The sequence below is a fragment of the Chelonoidis abingdonii genome, chromosome 9 (assembly GCF_003597395.2).
Source record: "Chelonoidis abingdonii isolate Lonesome George chromosome 9, CheloAbing_2.0, whole genome shotgun sequence".
Taxonomy (NCBI): domain Eukaryota; kingdom Metazoa; phylum Chordata; order Testudines; family Testudinidae; genus Chelonoidis; species Chelonoidis abingdonii.
The window spans coordinates 6290714-6307217 of NC_133777.1; the positions used below are offsets into that span (position 1 = coordinate 6290714).

A 16504-nucleotide genomic window follows, 5' to 3' on the forward strand; every position below is an offset into this window, starting at 1 on the left:
TGATCCAGTACAGCCCCCTGATCCTCCCCAACAGTGCTACCACCCAGCCAGTTATCCCCCATTTCATAGCTGTGCATGTGATTTTTCCTTTCTTAGTACTTGGCACCTGTCTTTACTGAATTTCATTTTGTTGATTTCAGACCAATCCTCCAATTTATCAAGATCATTTGAATTCTAGTCCTGTCCTCCAAAGTGCTTGCAACCCCTCCTAGCTTGGCATCATCCACACGTTATAAGCGTACTCGCCACTCCATTGTCCAAGTCATCGATGACAGTACTAAATAGTACCAGACCAGGACTGACTCCTATGGGACCCGATCCTCCCAGTTTGAGAGTGAACCACTGATAAGTACTCTCTGTACAGTCTTTCAACCAGCTGTTCACCCACCTAGACCACATGTCCCTAGTTTACTTATCAGAATGTCATTAATCTCTTACCCAAAAGACAGCACCTCCATCAGCACCCAAGCATCATACTGGAGTATGGATTCTGGGACAACTCATGGTGAACGGCACTTTCGTGTGAGTGCCCAGCACCACTCTTGCTGGTTCTAGATACTCAGGGAAGCATATATGCAGGGGAGAATGGTGTCCCTTTTAAGGCGGATGTCCTTAATGAGAAATGCCTGAAAGAACAGCACCATTTTTAACGATGAGCTGCTTAAATTATAATCAGCATGGCAGCACTTGAAGGTTCCAACCAAAATCAGGGCCCCACCGTGCCAAGGACCGTGCAGACACAGCAGGAGACTGTACCCAGCTCAGACCAAAGAGTGGGAGAGGGAAAAAATGGCCCCAGAAAGGGGCCCACCCAAAGCCACACAGGGGGTCAGTGGTAGTGCTGGGAAGAGAAGCCGGGTCTCCTGTGTCCCAGTCCAGTGCTCGCTCCACTGGCCCAGTACCATGCAGCGCTACCTCAGTCAAAGGGCACTTACTGATCAGGGAGTTTCAGTGCCGTCACATTTCCTCTTTGGAGAGCAAGGCTCCTTCCAGAAGACAGGCAGGCCCGGTCGGGCTGTCATGGTTGGTGGATTCCACACCTCTAAGTACTAGCGCCACAAGCCTTATTTTAAGGATCTTCTGGACACTGTCATCCTTATCTCTCTGAACAGGAGAGCAAGGATACAGTGCACTCAGATCCAGGCCCCAAACCAGCCTGGGGGCTCCTGGAAGCATATCCAGGGACTGAGCCTTTTCGGAAGAAAGCCATGGGCAGGGAGTGGGGCAGCAGTCACCACCCAGATCAGAACGGGCAGAACACACAGAGCTAGGGTTGCCAGTTTTGGGTGGCTGTATCCCTGGAGGTTTCATCACATGACATTTTAATTAAAGATTAATCTCTAATACCTGGAGACTCCAGGACAAGCCTGGAGGGTTGGCAACGTTACACAGAGCAGGCACAAGCGTGACCTGGTTGTGAGCGCCCCCTGGTGAGGGAATAGCTACATTTCACCAGTAACATCCCTTGGTACAGTACAGTGCTTCACAGACCCTGAAACGCTGTGCGAGTTGCTCTTGTTTCAGTTGTACACATGCCAAGACCTCGTCAGATCCAGGCATTAGATCATCCAGTCCCTATGCCAGGAGGCCATGCAGGACTGTCCCCCCAGAGCAGTGGTCCCCAAACTTTAACAGCCTGTCAAGCGTCACAAACCCCCTCCTAAAAATGAATATTTCCAGGGATTTTCTCCAATACTGGAGTATAAATTATAAAAGCAGTGATCTAGGAAATATAAAATTTGCTTTTATGACATGATTACACACTATTTATTATTATTTATCATTACAGTATTTTTATTACTGTAGGAAAATGGCAACACTCTTCCAGGATCTCACTTTCGTAGCCTGTATCACTTTGAATAAGCCTGTTATAAGACCAGGCTCCTATGTTTCATCAAGGAGTATCAGATGTGAAACAGCAGGAAGGGATTTAAGAAGCCAGTTCAAAGAGTTCCTCCTACACAATCATTCAGGTCCTGAGCAGTCCAGGCAAACAACGCACGTTACAACAAAGCTTAAACTTGTTCTTCATAATCATTTTAAAACAAGACTAGCTGCCTGTTTAATTTGAACTACAGCAAAAAATATCCACCTCCCTTTCCATTGCTTCTAAGGAGTCTTGAAGTTTAAATCTCCTCAGTGTGATAGAGATGCTGGCTTAGATCTGCTTAGCTCTTGGAAGTCCAGGAGCTCCAGGCTGCTGGCCTGTTCTGCCTGTGGTCCCTAGGGACAGCTCTGTCCGCCATTAAGGAATTTTTTCCCCCGAGAATCCCCTGTAACATTTCATGAACCCCAGTTTGGGAACCACTGCCCTAGAGGACATTTCTCCCTCCATTCTGCACCTGGGCTATTTGTTTCCTCTCTGGCGAGTGCAGGATTGATGTGGCTCAGATCTGAGTCCCCCCTCGCTGCCTTCAGTCCCAGGTTACTCTGCAGTAGGGTTGCCAACCTTCCAGGATCAACCTGAAGACTGTAGGAATTAAAGATTAATCTTTCATTAAAGATTATGTCATGTGATGAAACCTCCAGGAATACATCCAACCAAAACAGGCAACTCTACTCTGCACCTTAGGCCTGGCCCCTGGGTGCAATGATTCAGGCTGCTGTCATCAGATTACAGGTCAATTTACACCCAAGAAACTCACGACACACCAAGCAGTTGAGGAGGGTGAAGAGAGGAAGTTTTGTGTCGGTCTAGAAACCTCTAGAAACCCTGAATAAGGACAAGACTCAGCTATGGGAATCAGACACTTCCTGCAGGTGTTTGGACCATCCACTGGAATGCAATAAAGCTCCCTCTTACTGCAACTCAATTTTATGGGATGATTCCAAAACCTAAGGGCAAGGATCTTGTTCTTAATTAAACTCTACAGGGATTTAATTTAATTCCCACTGAGCCCTGCTGGTTTCTTCTCTACTACATATGACATTCACAGCTACATTTGAGAAGTGACAGGCGAGGGAGAGGGGAATTCGGTTCCTCAGTCCCATGTCCCTCTTTGCTGAGGCTGCCAAGAATGGGTCAGTTAGCACTGAGCATGTTGTGGGTTCGGGATCCTGATCTCTATCCATCAATCTCTCCACAACATCCCAAATGTGCCTCTCATTTAGAAGACAAAGTACCAAACATCCTAGTTATTAGCACTGAGCATCTTCTAAGGACTGGTCATCACTACAGTGTTAGGTCAAAGTATGACACGAGTGTTGCCCCAACCCGAATTCTGTCCACACACAAAAATCTCTAGCTCATGTTACGTGGTGCTTTGAGCTCGAGCTAGCTGGTCCCCAAGGGATGGACTGAAACTCTGAGTGCTGCTGACTCTAGATTAGTGGTTACCAAACTGTGGTACATGTCCCGCCGAGGGCACGTGAGACATCTCTCGGGGGGTTGCAGGAGAAATTGTGTAATGGTGGATTTATTTTATTTATTGTATTTTCATAATGGGCGACTCAGACAGTGCTTTACAGTTCTGTGGGAATTTGTTGTATAAAATACGGTAGTTAATTTACTTCAGGATGTCCCAATGAGAACACAGAGACACGGACGTAAGGAGCCCTCCCCTCCAATCACCGTACAGCACGGGGTGCAGGTGCCCAGCACCTGTTCAATCTGAGCTCAGAACTTGGGGGGGGTTGATAATATACACAGCACACTATCACTATATCTGTACGTACGTAACAGGGAAATACGGACAGATGGCTAAAGCCAGGAAGTGTGAAGAAGGACATATGAAGGATCAATGAGGAGAGGGGTAGGGGTACGTGGGCAGCTGGTAGATTTGGAAGGGGGTACGCAACAAGAAAAGTTTGGGAACTTTTGCTCTAGGTAGCGATGCAGTGGGGAGACAGCAGCTGGAGGTAGAACTCCTGAGCCGCAAACCCAATCGTTCTGCTCCTTCCACCACTCAGTGTAGCCACTCGCTGTAGTGACGGGAGGGGTTCTCCCAGCAGTTAACGTGTCTCTCCGAGAGGCAGTAGCTAGGTCCACGAACTAATTCTCCCATCAACCTAGTGCTGTCTATACCAGCAGGGTCAACTTAACTTTTTACTGCAGACCTGGCCTACCTGCTGGCGTACAGACAACACCTCATTGGTTCCCAACTCTTCTAATTCCTCTGTGCTCAGATCTGCCTCCTCCATGACCTCCAACAGCTGCTTTTATAGCAGGGGTTCTCAAACTGGGGGTCGGGACCCCTCAGGGGATCATGAGGTTATTACACGGGGTTCACGAGCTGTCAGCCTCCACCCCAAACCCTGCTTTACCGCCAGCATTTATAATGGTGTTAAATATGTAAAAAAGTGTTTTAAATTTGTACCGGAGGGTCACACACAGAGGCTTGCTATGTGACAGGAGTCACCAGTACAAAAGTTTGAGAACCACTGTTTTATAGCATCCCCTTGGCTCCCTCCCAGAGCCCTGCTCTCCCTCAGTTCTCCCACCGTCTGAGGCCTGAGTATAAAGTTAAGTCTCCACTTGCTGGAAATCACATCCCATCACAGCAGCCAAGCCTCGCTCCCCGGATGGGTTTGATTGTTTGCATGGCTTTTGCCCAGGTGTTCAGTGGCAGAGAGCACCAGACAGATGCCCTTTGGGACACCCCGTGTTTCAGAGCTCTCAGTGCGATACAGAGTCATGGCTACTCACCGATATTTTGGTGAAGACGGAGAGCAGGAGTGACAGGGCTGAGAGGTACATCCGGATTCTCTCCCCTCCGAACCGTCTCTGGAGATATTCCGGCATGGTGACGATCTGAGCGGCAGAGATGCAGGGGTCATTGCACGGCACAGCAGCCCCCTGCCACAGGCAGCTGCAGCCCAAGTCAGAACGGGGAAGCACCTGGACAGCTAATGGGAGCTTGAACAGCGCCCAGGAATTATGGCTGCACTTCCTCTTAACCCGAGAAGGGAGGGGCTTTGTGGGGAGCCTGGCACCCTCAGCTTTTGCCTCCACAAAGGGTACATGGCACCCAGCATGCAGGCATACGTTGCTCTCCAAAGGGCACCAGCAAGCAGGCTATGGGGCTAGGAGAGGGGCTTGGTGCCAGGCAGAGAGGGAGCTAGCTAGGACCACATCCCTCTGGCTTCTCGTAGGGCCCTGCACAAAGCCAGTCTGTCTGGGGTCTTATACCCCTTGCCAAAGCTTAAAGCCCCTCAGCCTCTAAGATCCTGAAATTAACCAATGAGCCTAGGAACTGAGCTCAGCTTGCAAGTGGGAGGCTGATTTCACTGCAGGCACCACGGCAACACCAAAGTCATCGTTAGTGTCAATATAATCAGAAATAGGAACATGGCTAATATCCCCACCTCCGTGAGGAATCAGCGTTTGCAAAAAATGAACCATGCCACTTGTGTGCACACACATACCCCACTGCTCTCTCCTGGGCAGAATCAGAACTGCCCGGGTATGTGTCATGGACCCCATCCTGCAGGCTGGTGGGGTCTATTTCACACTCGCTCAGGCAAAAAGAGCAGAGTTCACACAGGGTCAGGGTTCACTCAGATCCTGCTCTGAGTCGCAGCCAGCCAGTGACAGGATCTGGTAATGGCTAGGAAAATGGGGCTGTCCGACTGTGTCTGGTGTACTCTGACTGTACTTACCCCAGAAGAGATATAGACTGGTACAAACACCCAGGCCAATGCCAGCAGGACATAGGTAGCCTATGGAGAAACAGGGGCACAGCCTGATCAATCACTGTTCTGTCCACAGCAGGACCCTCCAGCTTGGGTCCCATGCAGGAGGCCCGAGCTGGGCCCAGGCCCACTCTGAGATGCACACTCAGATCTCCATGGGCTCCGTGGAGCATGGGTGTGTCGGAGGGTGGGATACAGAACTCCCCTATGGACACTCCCCATCTCCGCGCTTAGCACCTGGCATTGCTGATTCCACAGGTGACCAGAGATTTCATGTTAACTCCTTAAGGCCTTACGTTAATGCAGAGCCCAACCCCCTTGTGGAGAAATGCTTGGAAAACCAGGGAGCCTGTTTCTGGTCTATCAATTTGCCATAACATCCCCAGTTGGGATGTCTGCCAGGGTTGGACTTGGGATCTCTGGATCTGGAAGCATGGGCTCCCAGGGCATGAACTAAGACAGCAGGTACATCAGCAGGCTCCTGAACATCTATATGAGGCCCCGTCAATAGAGGGATACAGAGAGCTTAGCATGGGTTACACATATTTTCCCCATCAGCCCTAATGTGGTTATGTGCAAATGCCCCATTAGGTGGGTAAGGCTTTGTCTGTCCCAGCTGGCTCCAGTGACCGATTAGCATAATAAGGCAAAGTGACTCACATTCCATTCAAAGCCAGCGACAGCAATTCCCCCAGCAGCTCCAGTCCCAGCCAGTCCAATAAAGAGCCCTGATCCTTCACTGCTGGCAAAGAGGGAGGCACCAATCTGCAGGCCAAAAGCAAGGCGGCGCATTAGCACACAGAGCTTAGCTAGGCATCGACGTCTTTGCTACGTATCCCATAGGGCTAGCCTGGTTGCTTGCCTATATACCTTCTCTTGTGGGTTTGACTGGTTGTTTTAATAGATTTATAGATTTGGACTAGATCATACTTGGCTGTACCGCAAGAACCCTAGAGGCCCCATCCTGTATGTTGAGCTAAAGCAAGTTAGCATCCATATGTTCGGGGCCTTTAGCCTAGGTAAGTGAGGATGAGTTAAAGCAAGTTAGACCTTTGGCATAGCTAGATGACTACCTAAGTTATGCCCTCTTTAAACTCAACAGGTACACCACAAAGAACATGGAGCTAACATGGTTAGGTCAGAAATAAGAGAGGGGAGGATGAGCTAATGGTCATTACTAGGTATGAACATGTCAGCCTAGAGGGTAAGCGTCCCCTGATGTTTTGTGGGTGAGGAACTTAAGTCCGGACATGGAAGGTGGGCACATAGTGGTCAGGCTCAATACGACAGGCAAACCACCATGTTAGATAGTTGGTTAGTTTTAGCTTCTATAGTCTTTCAATAGCTTTTCAGCTCTCTAGCGTCTCCTTAGTTCTGCACCTCCCAATCGAGAATTGAGGAACCTGGCCCATCAGACTCTCTTGACATGCCAGAGGCGAGACTGGTCCTTTGTCTCTTACCAGCAGGTTACCAAGGGTGGGTGTGAGTGTGTTCATCTAGAAAGTTTTATGGTGTATAATGCCACATGTACCTCTAGGACAATATTATTTCCTTTGTCACTCTGATTGATTACTTTTCCATGTGATCATTATTCCATTTATCTCCATAAAAATCTGCAAGGCTGTATTTTGTTCTCAGTTGAGTCATACATCCTGAGGGTCCTTGCAAAACTCTGTGTAGCCTGATTCTGGGACAAGAACCTTATTATCTTCTGATCAGATCACCTGGTGAGCTTGTAACCCATATTATATAAACAAGAATATGAGTCCCCTAAAATCAGGCAACAGCAAGCACCTGCTTTTCGAAGCGGAACAGCGTGGCTCTGTCTATGCCGCCAATGGAACCGTGTTAGCCAAATGGGTTTCAAACAGGGTTCGCGGATGGCATAGAGCAGACTGCAGAGCCTGGCAAACTGCAAGGAGCCAACTTGGCCACCAGGCATTTCCACGTAAGCTGGCAGGGCAAATCCACCAGCCAAAGGTGGCAAAGCCATGCTCCAAACAAGGGCACCAGTCCAGCTCCTTTGCCAGGGCTTTGCTCTACTGCCTCAGAAGAAAGGATCCAAAACAATACACAGCCACTCAAAGAATCTCATTGCCCCTCAGGATATCATCTAATCCTTGGGTTCAGGTCTTCCCTGAACTCAGAGCCCAGCCAGCTCCTAGGAGCATCTGCTCCTCTGCCTCGAGCCAGGAAGACTTGTATGATTTCCTGTAGTCAGCAGGCCTGTGATGCACAATTACAGCTTCCAGTTTTAAAAGGCCCATCGGCTAGAAGAGGCGCCCTGGGACGTGCACACTCAGCTAATCCTGAGCTCACTCACAAGGCCGCTAACAGAATTTCTTACTGTTGAGAGGCAGCTGGGAGCCCAGGGCTTCCTTTCCTCATGCAAACGCTTGTCAGAGAATCACACGTCGTTGCATTTGCTGCAGTGCAGAAGTGACATTACCGAGCAATGCTGCCCAGACCTGAGCTGCATGTAAGGGATATGGGGAAGGGATCAGCCATCCTGCATTTCTAGACAAGAACGAAATGCGGAAGGAATATATTGGTTGTAACAAATCTGGGGCCACCTATGACTTTGCAGGAGTCACCACGCTGCCATCATAACCAGGCATGGCTGCTTGGCAACAGCAGGGACAGAATTCAGATCCTGCTGCTCCAAATGCCCCTACCCAAGCTTAGAGTGGCCTACAGGGAAATCTCGTAGGAGACCACAGGGCAGTAGGTTAAGCACAGATCCCACTGATCTGGGGTCTGAGTCCTGGTTGACAGGACCCAACAGATCACAGATCTTCAGAGGGGCAGCAGCAAAGAGGGACCCCACCACTGGAGAAATGAGATGTAGCTCCAAGTCAGGCAGGGGCGGGCAGATGCTGGCTGCCTCCAGGGTAGGAATCCAGTGTGTTCCTGTGTTATGCATTATGGGCCATGATCTGAGATGTCTGGTGATTCATCGCAAGGTGTTTGAACTGAGTGTATTACAAGAGGTACCCCATGTGGCAAGCCAGGTACTGCGGCAGCTACACCCAGCAGAAGATTGCAACTCCCTGCTATATGAAGAGGGATAATATTAGTTCCATCTCCCTGGCCACTGGAGGTGATGGTGGGTAGATATGGAGACCCTGCTTCCCTCCTTTTCATAGGGGCAATGGCTCTGCAACAGAGGCCCAAGTGTGAGACCCGACTGCTGGGACTGTGCTGCATAAAGAGACAGAAGAAAAGCCAGAGAGAGAGAGAGAAGGCATCTACTTACGGGCCACCACGCCATGCTCCTGCCAGCAAGGAAGTAGCCACTGAGCGTATTCCTATTCACCCTGCATGAGGACTGAGAGGAAACAGAGATCAGCATGGAAAGAGAGCAGCCCTGCTCCCATAAACCCCTTCTGGAGAGCAACCAAGAGCCTTTGGATGGATAGCGAGAGCCATGTGACAGAGGGATGATTATAACACCACCACCTCACTCTTATATAGAGCTATTCATAAGTACATTGCAAAGGGCTTTACACACGAGGGCCACATCACTATCCCTTTTTCATAGATGGTAAAACTGAGGTGAAAAAACTTGCCCAAGTCTCCCAGCAGGCCTGCGCTGGAGCAGGTCCTAGAACCCAGGTCTCCTGAGTCCAAGTTGAGAGCACTAGCTTCAAGGCCATATGATTATACACTATCTATGGCAGCAACCTGAGCGGGATAGAGCCAATCAAGCATGAGTGGCCATGGAATCAGAGATGATTGTCATACTCAGCATCAGTGCTGAGCAGAAAGGCTTGGCCTGGAGGTACCACCACCCTACAATGGATGGACTCAGACCTGCTCACACCCAATGGCTGGAGGCCAACAGAGGCTGAGGACCCTACCTATGCTGAGGTTTTATTCAACAGCCCAGGAAGTCAACAGGAGTCCTCCTATGGACTGAAATGGATGTTAGACCAGGCCCCTAATACTACCACAACTAACAGAGTTCCTCCTTTAGCTCAAGTGGGAGAGGGGTGTGCTTTCGTAAGCCATGGATCCTCCTGCTGAGGACATGTGTGCATGTGTGAATGGACTGACGAGCATATCAGACCCCAGGCAGGTAGAACAGGCTGTTCAATTTGTTCCCATAGAGGAGACACTGTTCTGCTCTAACTTGGCCTCAGGTCGTCTCACTGAGCAATTAGCATCATCAAAATAGAAACAATTATTTCCCATTAAGGATTATGTAGGGGCGGGAAAAACCTTTGCAAATGCACCTATGTCTGTTAAAGCAGGAGCTATTGAACTGATTCCCTCTGGCCACACCTGCCATGTGTCCTGGCCTTCCTAAGACTCAGCCATGCAAGGCACTGAGTACTCCAGGCCCAGTCTTGCAAAACACTTAAGCCCATGCTTTAAGCGCACAAGTCCAGTGAACATCTTTCAGCCAGCATTTCTCAATGAACACAATTAGAAATAATCCTTAGCTCTTAAAGTCAAAGGCATAAGGGAAAAATACCATAAAAGCAATCGCTCCAGGGGCTGTTTAACGTATCTTTGCTTTATATATTGGACGTTGTAGTATTTTGACACCCACAGAGTATAGTACTGGGTGCACTGGAAATAAGATTAGATAGGTAGCCCAATCGATCTCTTAGAAGCACCTGAAATAAAAGACTCCACTATGCCAGGGATGGAACGTGCGGGTCTGTACAATTATGAATGGGAGGTGAGGTGACCATGAAACAGATTCTGTATTAAAAAGTGGGTCATGCTCTGAAAAATACCTGAGAAGCTCTCAGGCTTCTTTCAGGTAAGCACCTCCAGTTACGTCCCAGGATCCCAGCAGACACACTCCAAGGCAGGCTCCTTTTCCACATGTTCTGAAAGCTGCAAGATTCACATTCTAGTTGGGCTGACTCAGTGCTTTCTATGCAGATAAGCTGAGCTCTCTGCAGTTTGCTGGGGTGGGATCTCTCAGAGAAGATTTGAGAAGCCAAGACATTTGCTTTCCCTGGGCCAAAATTTCCCCTCTCCACCCTGTTTGGTGCAGGATATGTAGGAGCAGGCTGATCATCAAGGTGCTCAGCCCTTCTGATACTCAAGCTGCAGTTTTCGGCGATCCACCGGAGAGACCTGGGACCCAATCCGGCAACCCCTACTCATATAAGGATCCCTTTTTAATTGTTTGAGGACTACGAGGTTGCAGGATCAGGAGTGTAGACCCTTATCTTGCAGTCCAAGCCAGGCGGGTGGTCCTGATTGCAGGATCAGGGCCTTAGTTTGCAAAGCACTTTGGGAACCTTTGGGATGGAGTGAGTGGAAGCTAAGTACCCGCAGCACCTCGCAGCCTCAAGTCCAGAAAGGCACGTAGCTAAGGTGCAATAGTAAAATAAAGCAATTAACTAACGAGGATTTCAAAAACTAGGCTCCCGGTCCTTTCAGGTGGCACCTGAGAAGCCAGTCCTGAGAGAGGAGACAGAAATTGCAAAGATTTAAGTACATAACAGCAAATTAAACAAACGAAAAAACCTCTTACCCATATTCCCACAGCCACATTCAAGGCAAAATAAGCCACAATGACAATAATGTCAGCAACATTGAACGGCTGCAAAGGGGTAACTGATCCAGTGGTGGAATTGTCACCCATCATCCCGACGCTCCCTGCCCAGCCCCAGAGAAAGCAGCAAAGTGTCAGAGAGACAATCACTGACTCGGTAACTGATTAGCTTGCCGCTTCTGGGAATTGATCATTAAACAACCCGGAGCTAGGATTTTCGCTTTGCGAAGTAGTTTATGTGGACAGACAGGTTGTCAAAGTACAGCCTAGCTTCTGCCTCCCTCCCTCTTTCTGCTAACATATGGCCACTCAGAGCTCCAGGAACCCACAGCCAAGTCCAGGGAGTTAGGCAGTTGTTGAGTTGCAAACATGGTTTCTGGCTGTCTGCAATCAACTGAATGTAAACTAGCTCCTCTTACGCCCAGCCTTGAATTGCGATGCCCTGAGAGCGATGATCTTGGAGGCATGTTCCTCAGGTATTTAACCACGGGCTTTACTTTGCTGTTTCTCAAGGCAGAGCACGATCTAGTCATTCTCTCCTTCTTCACTCTGTTTCCAAGTGGAGGAGGAAAGCTTATCTGACAGAACAAAGGAGGTATTACAAGCAGCAATGACCTGATCTAAACATGTCCTGCTTTAGCTTCAGACCACTGGATCTCACATTGTGGTCCCGTTGACAGACAGAATGAAACGTTTCGGCTGCTATGGGGAGCCATCGGTTTCAGAGTATCTCTCTCTCACAAAGCGATCCACAGAACAATAAAGTTTGAAACAGAGTAGACAGAAAAGCTCCTGGTTAGAAGAACAATTGCACTGGAACAACCATCAAGGGTTTTGTCGAAGGCTCGTTCCTCAATGAACATTTCTGCTGATGAGATAATCCCCTCCAGGGTACAGTTGTGGGAGAATAGGTGTGCTGAGGCCAACATTTTCAAATTTGGGTGCCAACAGCTAAGCCCCTATATAAACAGGCTGAATGTTGTGGGGGTGGAGAACTTCTGGTAGCCACTGATTTCACTGGTTTGAAAACATTGTTCTGGGACCATACATTTCCCTCCAGCACTACAGTCTGTGGTTGTAAGATTTACCATGAGAGTATTGTGATATGACAAAAGGCTGAAGGTGAAACCAGCAGCAGCTGCAAAGACACAACTTCTCTTTGCTCACAACACTCTGGCAACTGGCCATGGGAGGAAAGCAAAACCACACACACGTCATGAGTCTGTCACAATTTCACTTGAAGACGACAGGGCCCTGGAATCAAACTTTGTGGATTCCTCTGTCATCAAAGAGGGAGAGCCAAAGCAAAGCTAAGGGACCAGACTCACTAACAGTCCCGAAGCCCAGTCTGCAGCCATCTTCAATTCTACTACGGAGCTGCAGCTTGAAGGCACTACAAATGCCAGACACCACCACTCCGTCTCCATTCTGCTCAGAGAGCAGATAAACTAGATTTCTGTGCCTCTTCTCCACTCCAGCTACTGCCCCCACAAGAGGATGGGGCTCCAAACACCAGTTCCTGTATTAAAAGGACCAGTCTTTCCATTTGATTCACCCTGAGCCTCATAAACACATACAATATTCATTTCCTGCCCTGTACTGTTGAGTACTGCATTGCTGTGCACAGGAATTACTGATAGAGGTGACTACAGTTTAGTGCTGAGTAATGCGCATAGACAGGACTGCACGATTATAACGAGAAATGCTTGCTCTCCTATATGTGTGATAACACTTATTAATCAAACTGTTTTATGCTTTGAATGCTTAGCCAACAGACTCTGTTTTATTTAAGATCGTGCTATACATTATAATCACATACCTTAGGGTTTAATTAATAAAATGTAGAGCAGTTACTCATCTGAACAGATTATCAGACCGTCTTTCCAACATTTTGACCTAGTCACTGAAGTGCCTAGGGTATCTGCGACTTAATTCTGTAAACGTTTGTGTGCCTACTCTTCCTATTTGACTTAAGTTTTAACAGGCCATACCCTTGCTATATAACCTGCATTAATACACGTGGAGCCCACGTAAGTGTTACTATGTCAACTTGGTGTAACTAGTAACACCGCTAAACTGCTTAATAATCTACTTGTGTTAAAGTATAACCTAGATACAGTGCTGTATTTTGACATCTGCCACATACTTCTGGACAGGAAATATAGAAATCAAATTTAGAGACAACCACTTTATGAAAGATAACCTCACAGGGTTATCACTGATTGCAGTAATATTTGACACAAAGGGATTTCCAAGTTTAAAAGCAAATAGAATTTGGCTTTATATTGCATCTCATCTACTCAATATACCTTGTAAGGCAAATGATAATTGACTAACTGCTTGCAAATACAGAATTCTAACCTCAGCAAAGGCTCATTCATTCCCTTCAATGTTAGGAAGGCCTCCCTCTCTTCGCTGGAGAGAAAGTCACAGCAAAGGTGATCTTCACTTCCCTCTGGCACTGCCAAGGATTGTTTGCAGCCATTTGCAAGGGATAATAAATTAGAGATTGGCCTGCAACAAAACCCCAGATTCAAATTCCAAACTCATTCGCCCTGTAACCGGGCAAAACAAATCCCTAGGTGTAAATACAACTAACTTGGGAGATCAGAATCCAGCTCCAAATCCAAAATGTACCATTGCAGGTAAATCTATTATAGGAGGGCTGGTAGCACCACCCGACTGCCTGACACTTCCCATTATAAATCCCTATTTTTGGCTGCTTGGAAAGATTAGATTTTTATCAGCAAATGCTGGTAAACGTCAATTTCACTGTAAACACACAAACCAATACAAAAAATCTCCTTAGATATCAGTCATAATTAACAGATAGTCAAAGTAAGAAAAATGATGCCTCAGAACTTATTAGAGTTTAAATTCACGCAGGGCCAGGTAGGCAGGCAGAGCTTCAGAGTCTCAATGCATGGATGAGATGATGGCATAGGGAGGAGGGGTTTAGATTTATTAGGAACTGAGGAAATTTTGGGATGAGGGAGCCTATACAGGAAGGATGGGCTTCACCTAAACCAAAGTGGAACCAGACTGCTGGTGCTTAACACTAAAAAGGTTGCAGAGCAGTTTTTAAACTAACAGATGGGGAAAGCCGACTGCTGCAGAGGAGCATGTGGATCAGACAGAGATTTCTCTTAGAGGAGAGTCTATTGATAGAGATTCTCTAGGTTTTAGTCAGGAGGAGAGGATGGAAGAGGATAATGTAAGGGCCGATCAGATGAGAAACATTCACATAAAAAAGAATCAGACACATCAGAAAAGGGCAGACAAATAAATGGTGACAAGTTTTTAAAGTGCTTGTACACAAATACTAGAAGTCTAAATAATAAGACGAGTGAACTGGAGTGTCTGCTGTTAAAGGAGGAGATTATGTATCATGTACATATTATGATAATATGTATCACAGAAACCTGGTAGAGTGAGGGCAATCAATGGAACACAAAACATATCGGAAGGACAGAACAGGTCATGCAGGGGCTGGGGCGTGGCACGGCACTGTATGTGAAAGAAAATGTAGAATCAAATGAAGTAAAAATCTTAAATGAATCCATAGGTTCCACAGAATCTCTATGGATAGTAATTTAATTCTCTGCTAAGAATATAACAGTAGGGATCTATTATCGACCATCTGACCAGGACAGTGATAGTGACTCTGAAATGCTAAGGGAGATTAGAGAGGCTATCAAAATAAAGAACTCAATAATAGTGAGGGATTTCAATTATCCTCATATCTGGACCAAGAGGTAACTATAACAGGATCACTTGGAAATAGTGACCATAATATAACAACATTTAACATTCCTGAGGTGGGAAGAACAACTCAATAGCCCAACACTCTGACATTTAATTTCAGAAAGGGGAACTATGCAAAAATGAGGTTAGTTAACCAAAAATTAAAAGGTACAGTCACTAGAGTGAAATCCCTGCAAGCTGCGTGGACACTTTTCAAAGATACCATAAGAGAGGCTCAACTTAAATGTAAACCCCAAATTAAAAAACACAATAAAAGAACTAAAAGAGAGCCACTGTGGCTTAACAACCATGTAAAAGAAGCAGTGGGAGATAAAAAGGCATCTTTTAAAAAGTGGAAGTAAAATCCTTGTGAGGTAAATAGAAAGGTGCATAAACACTGCCAAATTAAGTGCAAAAATGTAATAAGAAGAGCCAAAAAGGAGTTTAAAGGACAGCTAGTCAAAAACTTCAAAGGTAATAACAAAATGTTTAAGTACATCAGAAGCAGGAAGCCTGTGAAACAATCAATGGGTCCCCTAGACAATCGAGATACAAAAGGAGCACTTAAAGACCATAAAAGTCATTGCAGAGAAACTAAATGAATTTTTTGCTTCAGTCTTCACAGCTGAGAATGTTAGGGAGATTCCCAAACCTGAAGCGTCCTTTGTGGGTGACAAATCTGAAGAATTGTCACAGATTGAAGTGTCATTAGAGGTGGTTTTGGAATTAATTGATAATCTTAACAGTAACAAATCACTGGAACCGGAAGGTATTCACCCAAGAGTTCTGAAAGAACTCAAATGTGAAATTGCGGAACTATTAACTATGATTTGTAACCTGTCTTTTAAATTAGCTTCTGTACCCAATGACTGGAAAATAGCTAATGTAAGGCCAATATTTAAAAAAGGGCTCTAGAGGTGATCCCAGCAACTACAGACCGATAAGTATAAGGTCAGTACCAGGCAAATTAGTAAAGAATAAAATTGTCAGACATATAGAACATCATAAATTGCTGGGCATGAGGCAACATGGTTTCTGTAAAGGGAAATCGTGCCTTACTAATCTCTTAAAGAGTTCTTTAAAGGGGTCAACGAACATGTGGACAAGGGGGATTCAGTGGACATAGTGTATTTAGATTTCCAGAAAGCCTTTGACAAGGTCCCTCACTAAAGGCGCTTACATAAATTAAGTTGTCATGGAATAAGAGGGAAGATCCTTTCATGGATTGAGAACTGGTTAAAAAACAGGGAACAAAGGGTAGGAATAAATGGTAAATTCTCAGAATGGAGAGAGGTAACTAGTGATGTTTCCCAAGGGTCTGTCCTAGGACCAATCCTATTCAACTTATTCAAAAATGATCTGGAGGAAGGGGTAGACAGTGAGGTGGCAAAGTTTGCAGACAATACTAAACTGCTCAAGATAGTTAAGACCAAAGCAGACTGTGACGAACTTCAAAAAGATCTCACAAAACTAAGTGAATAGGAAACAAAATGGCAAATGAAATTTAATGTGGATAAATGTAAAGTAATGCACACCGGAAAAGATAACCCCAACTATACATGCAATATGATGGGGGCTAATTTAGCTACAACTAATCAGGAAAGAGATCTT

General features: G+C 46.5%; 1 protein-coding gene across 1 annotated transcript in view; it reads right to left on the reverse strand.

The window, feature by feature from the left end:
• Positions 1–11239, reverse strand: part of SLC5A10 (solute carrier family 5 member 10) — a 90974-nt gene extending 79735 nt beyond the window's left edge. The window contains exons 1-5 of the mRNA XM_032762732.2: positions 11129–11239; positions 8888–8959; positions 6292–6396; positions 5599–5658; positions 4646–4750 (exon numbers count right to left, since the gene is read on the reverse strand). Coding sequence (XP_032618623.1) covers positions 4646–4750; positions 5599–5658; positions 6292–6396; positions 8888–8959; positions 11129–11239 — 453 coding nt within the window. The remainder of the gene's footprint in view (positions 1–4645; positions 4751–5598; positions 5659–6291; positions 6397–8887; positions 8960–11128) is intronic.
• Between the last annotated feature and the right edge of the window lie 5265 nt (positions 11240–16504).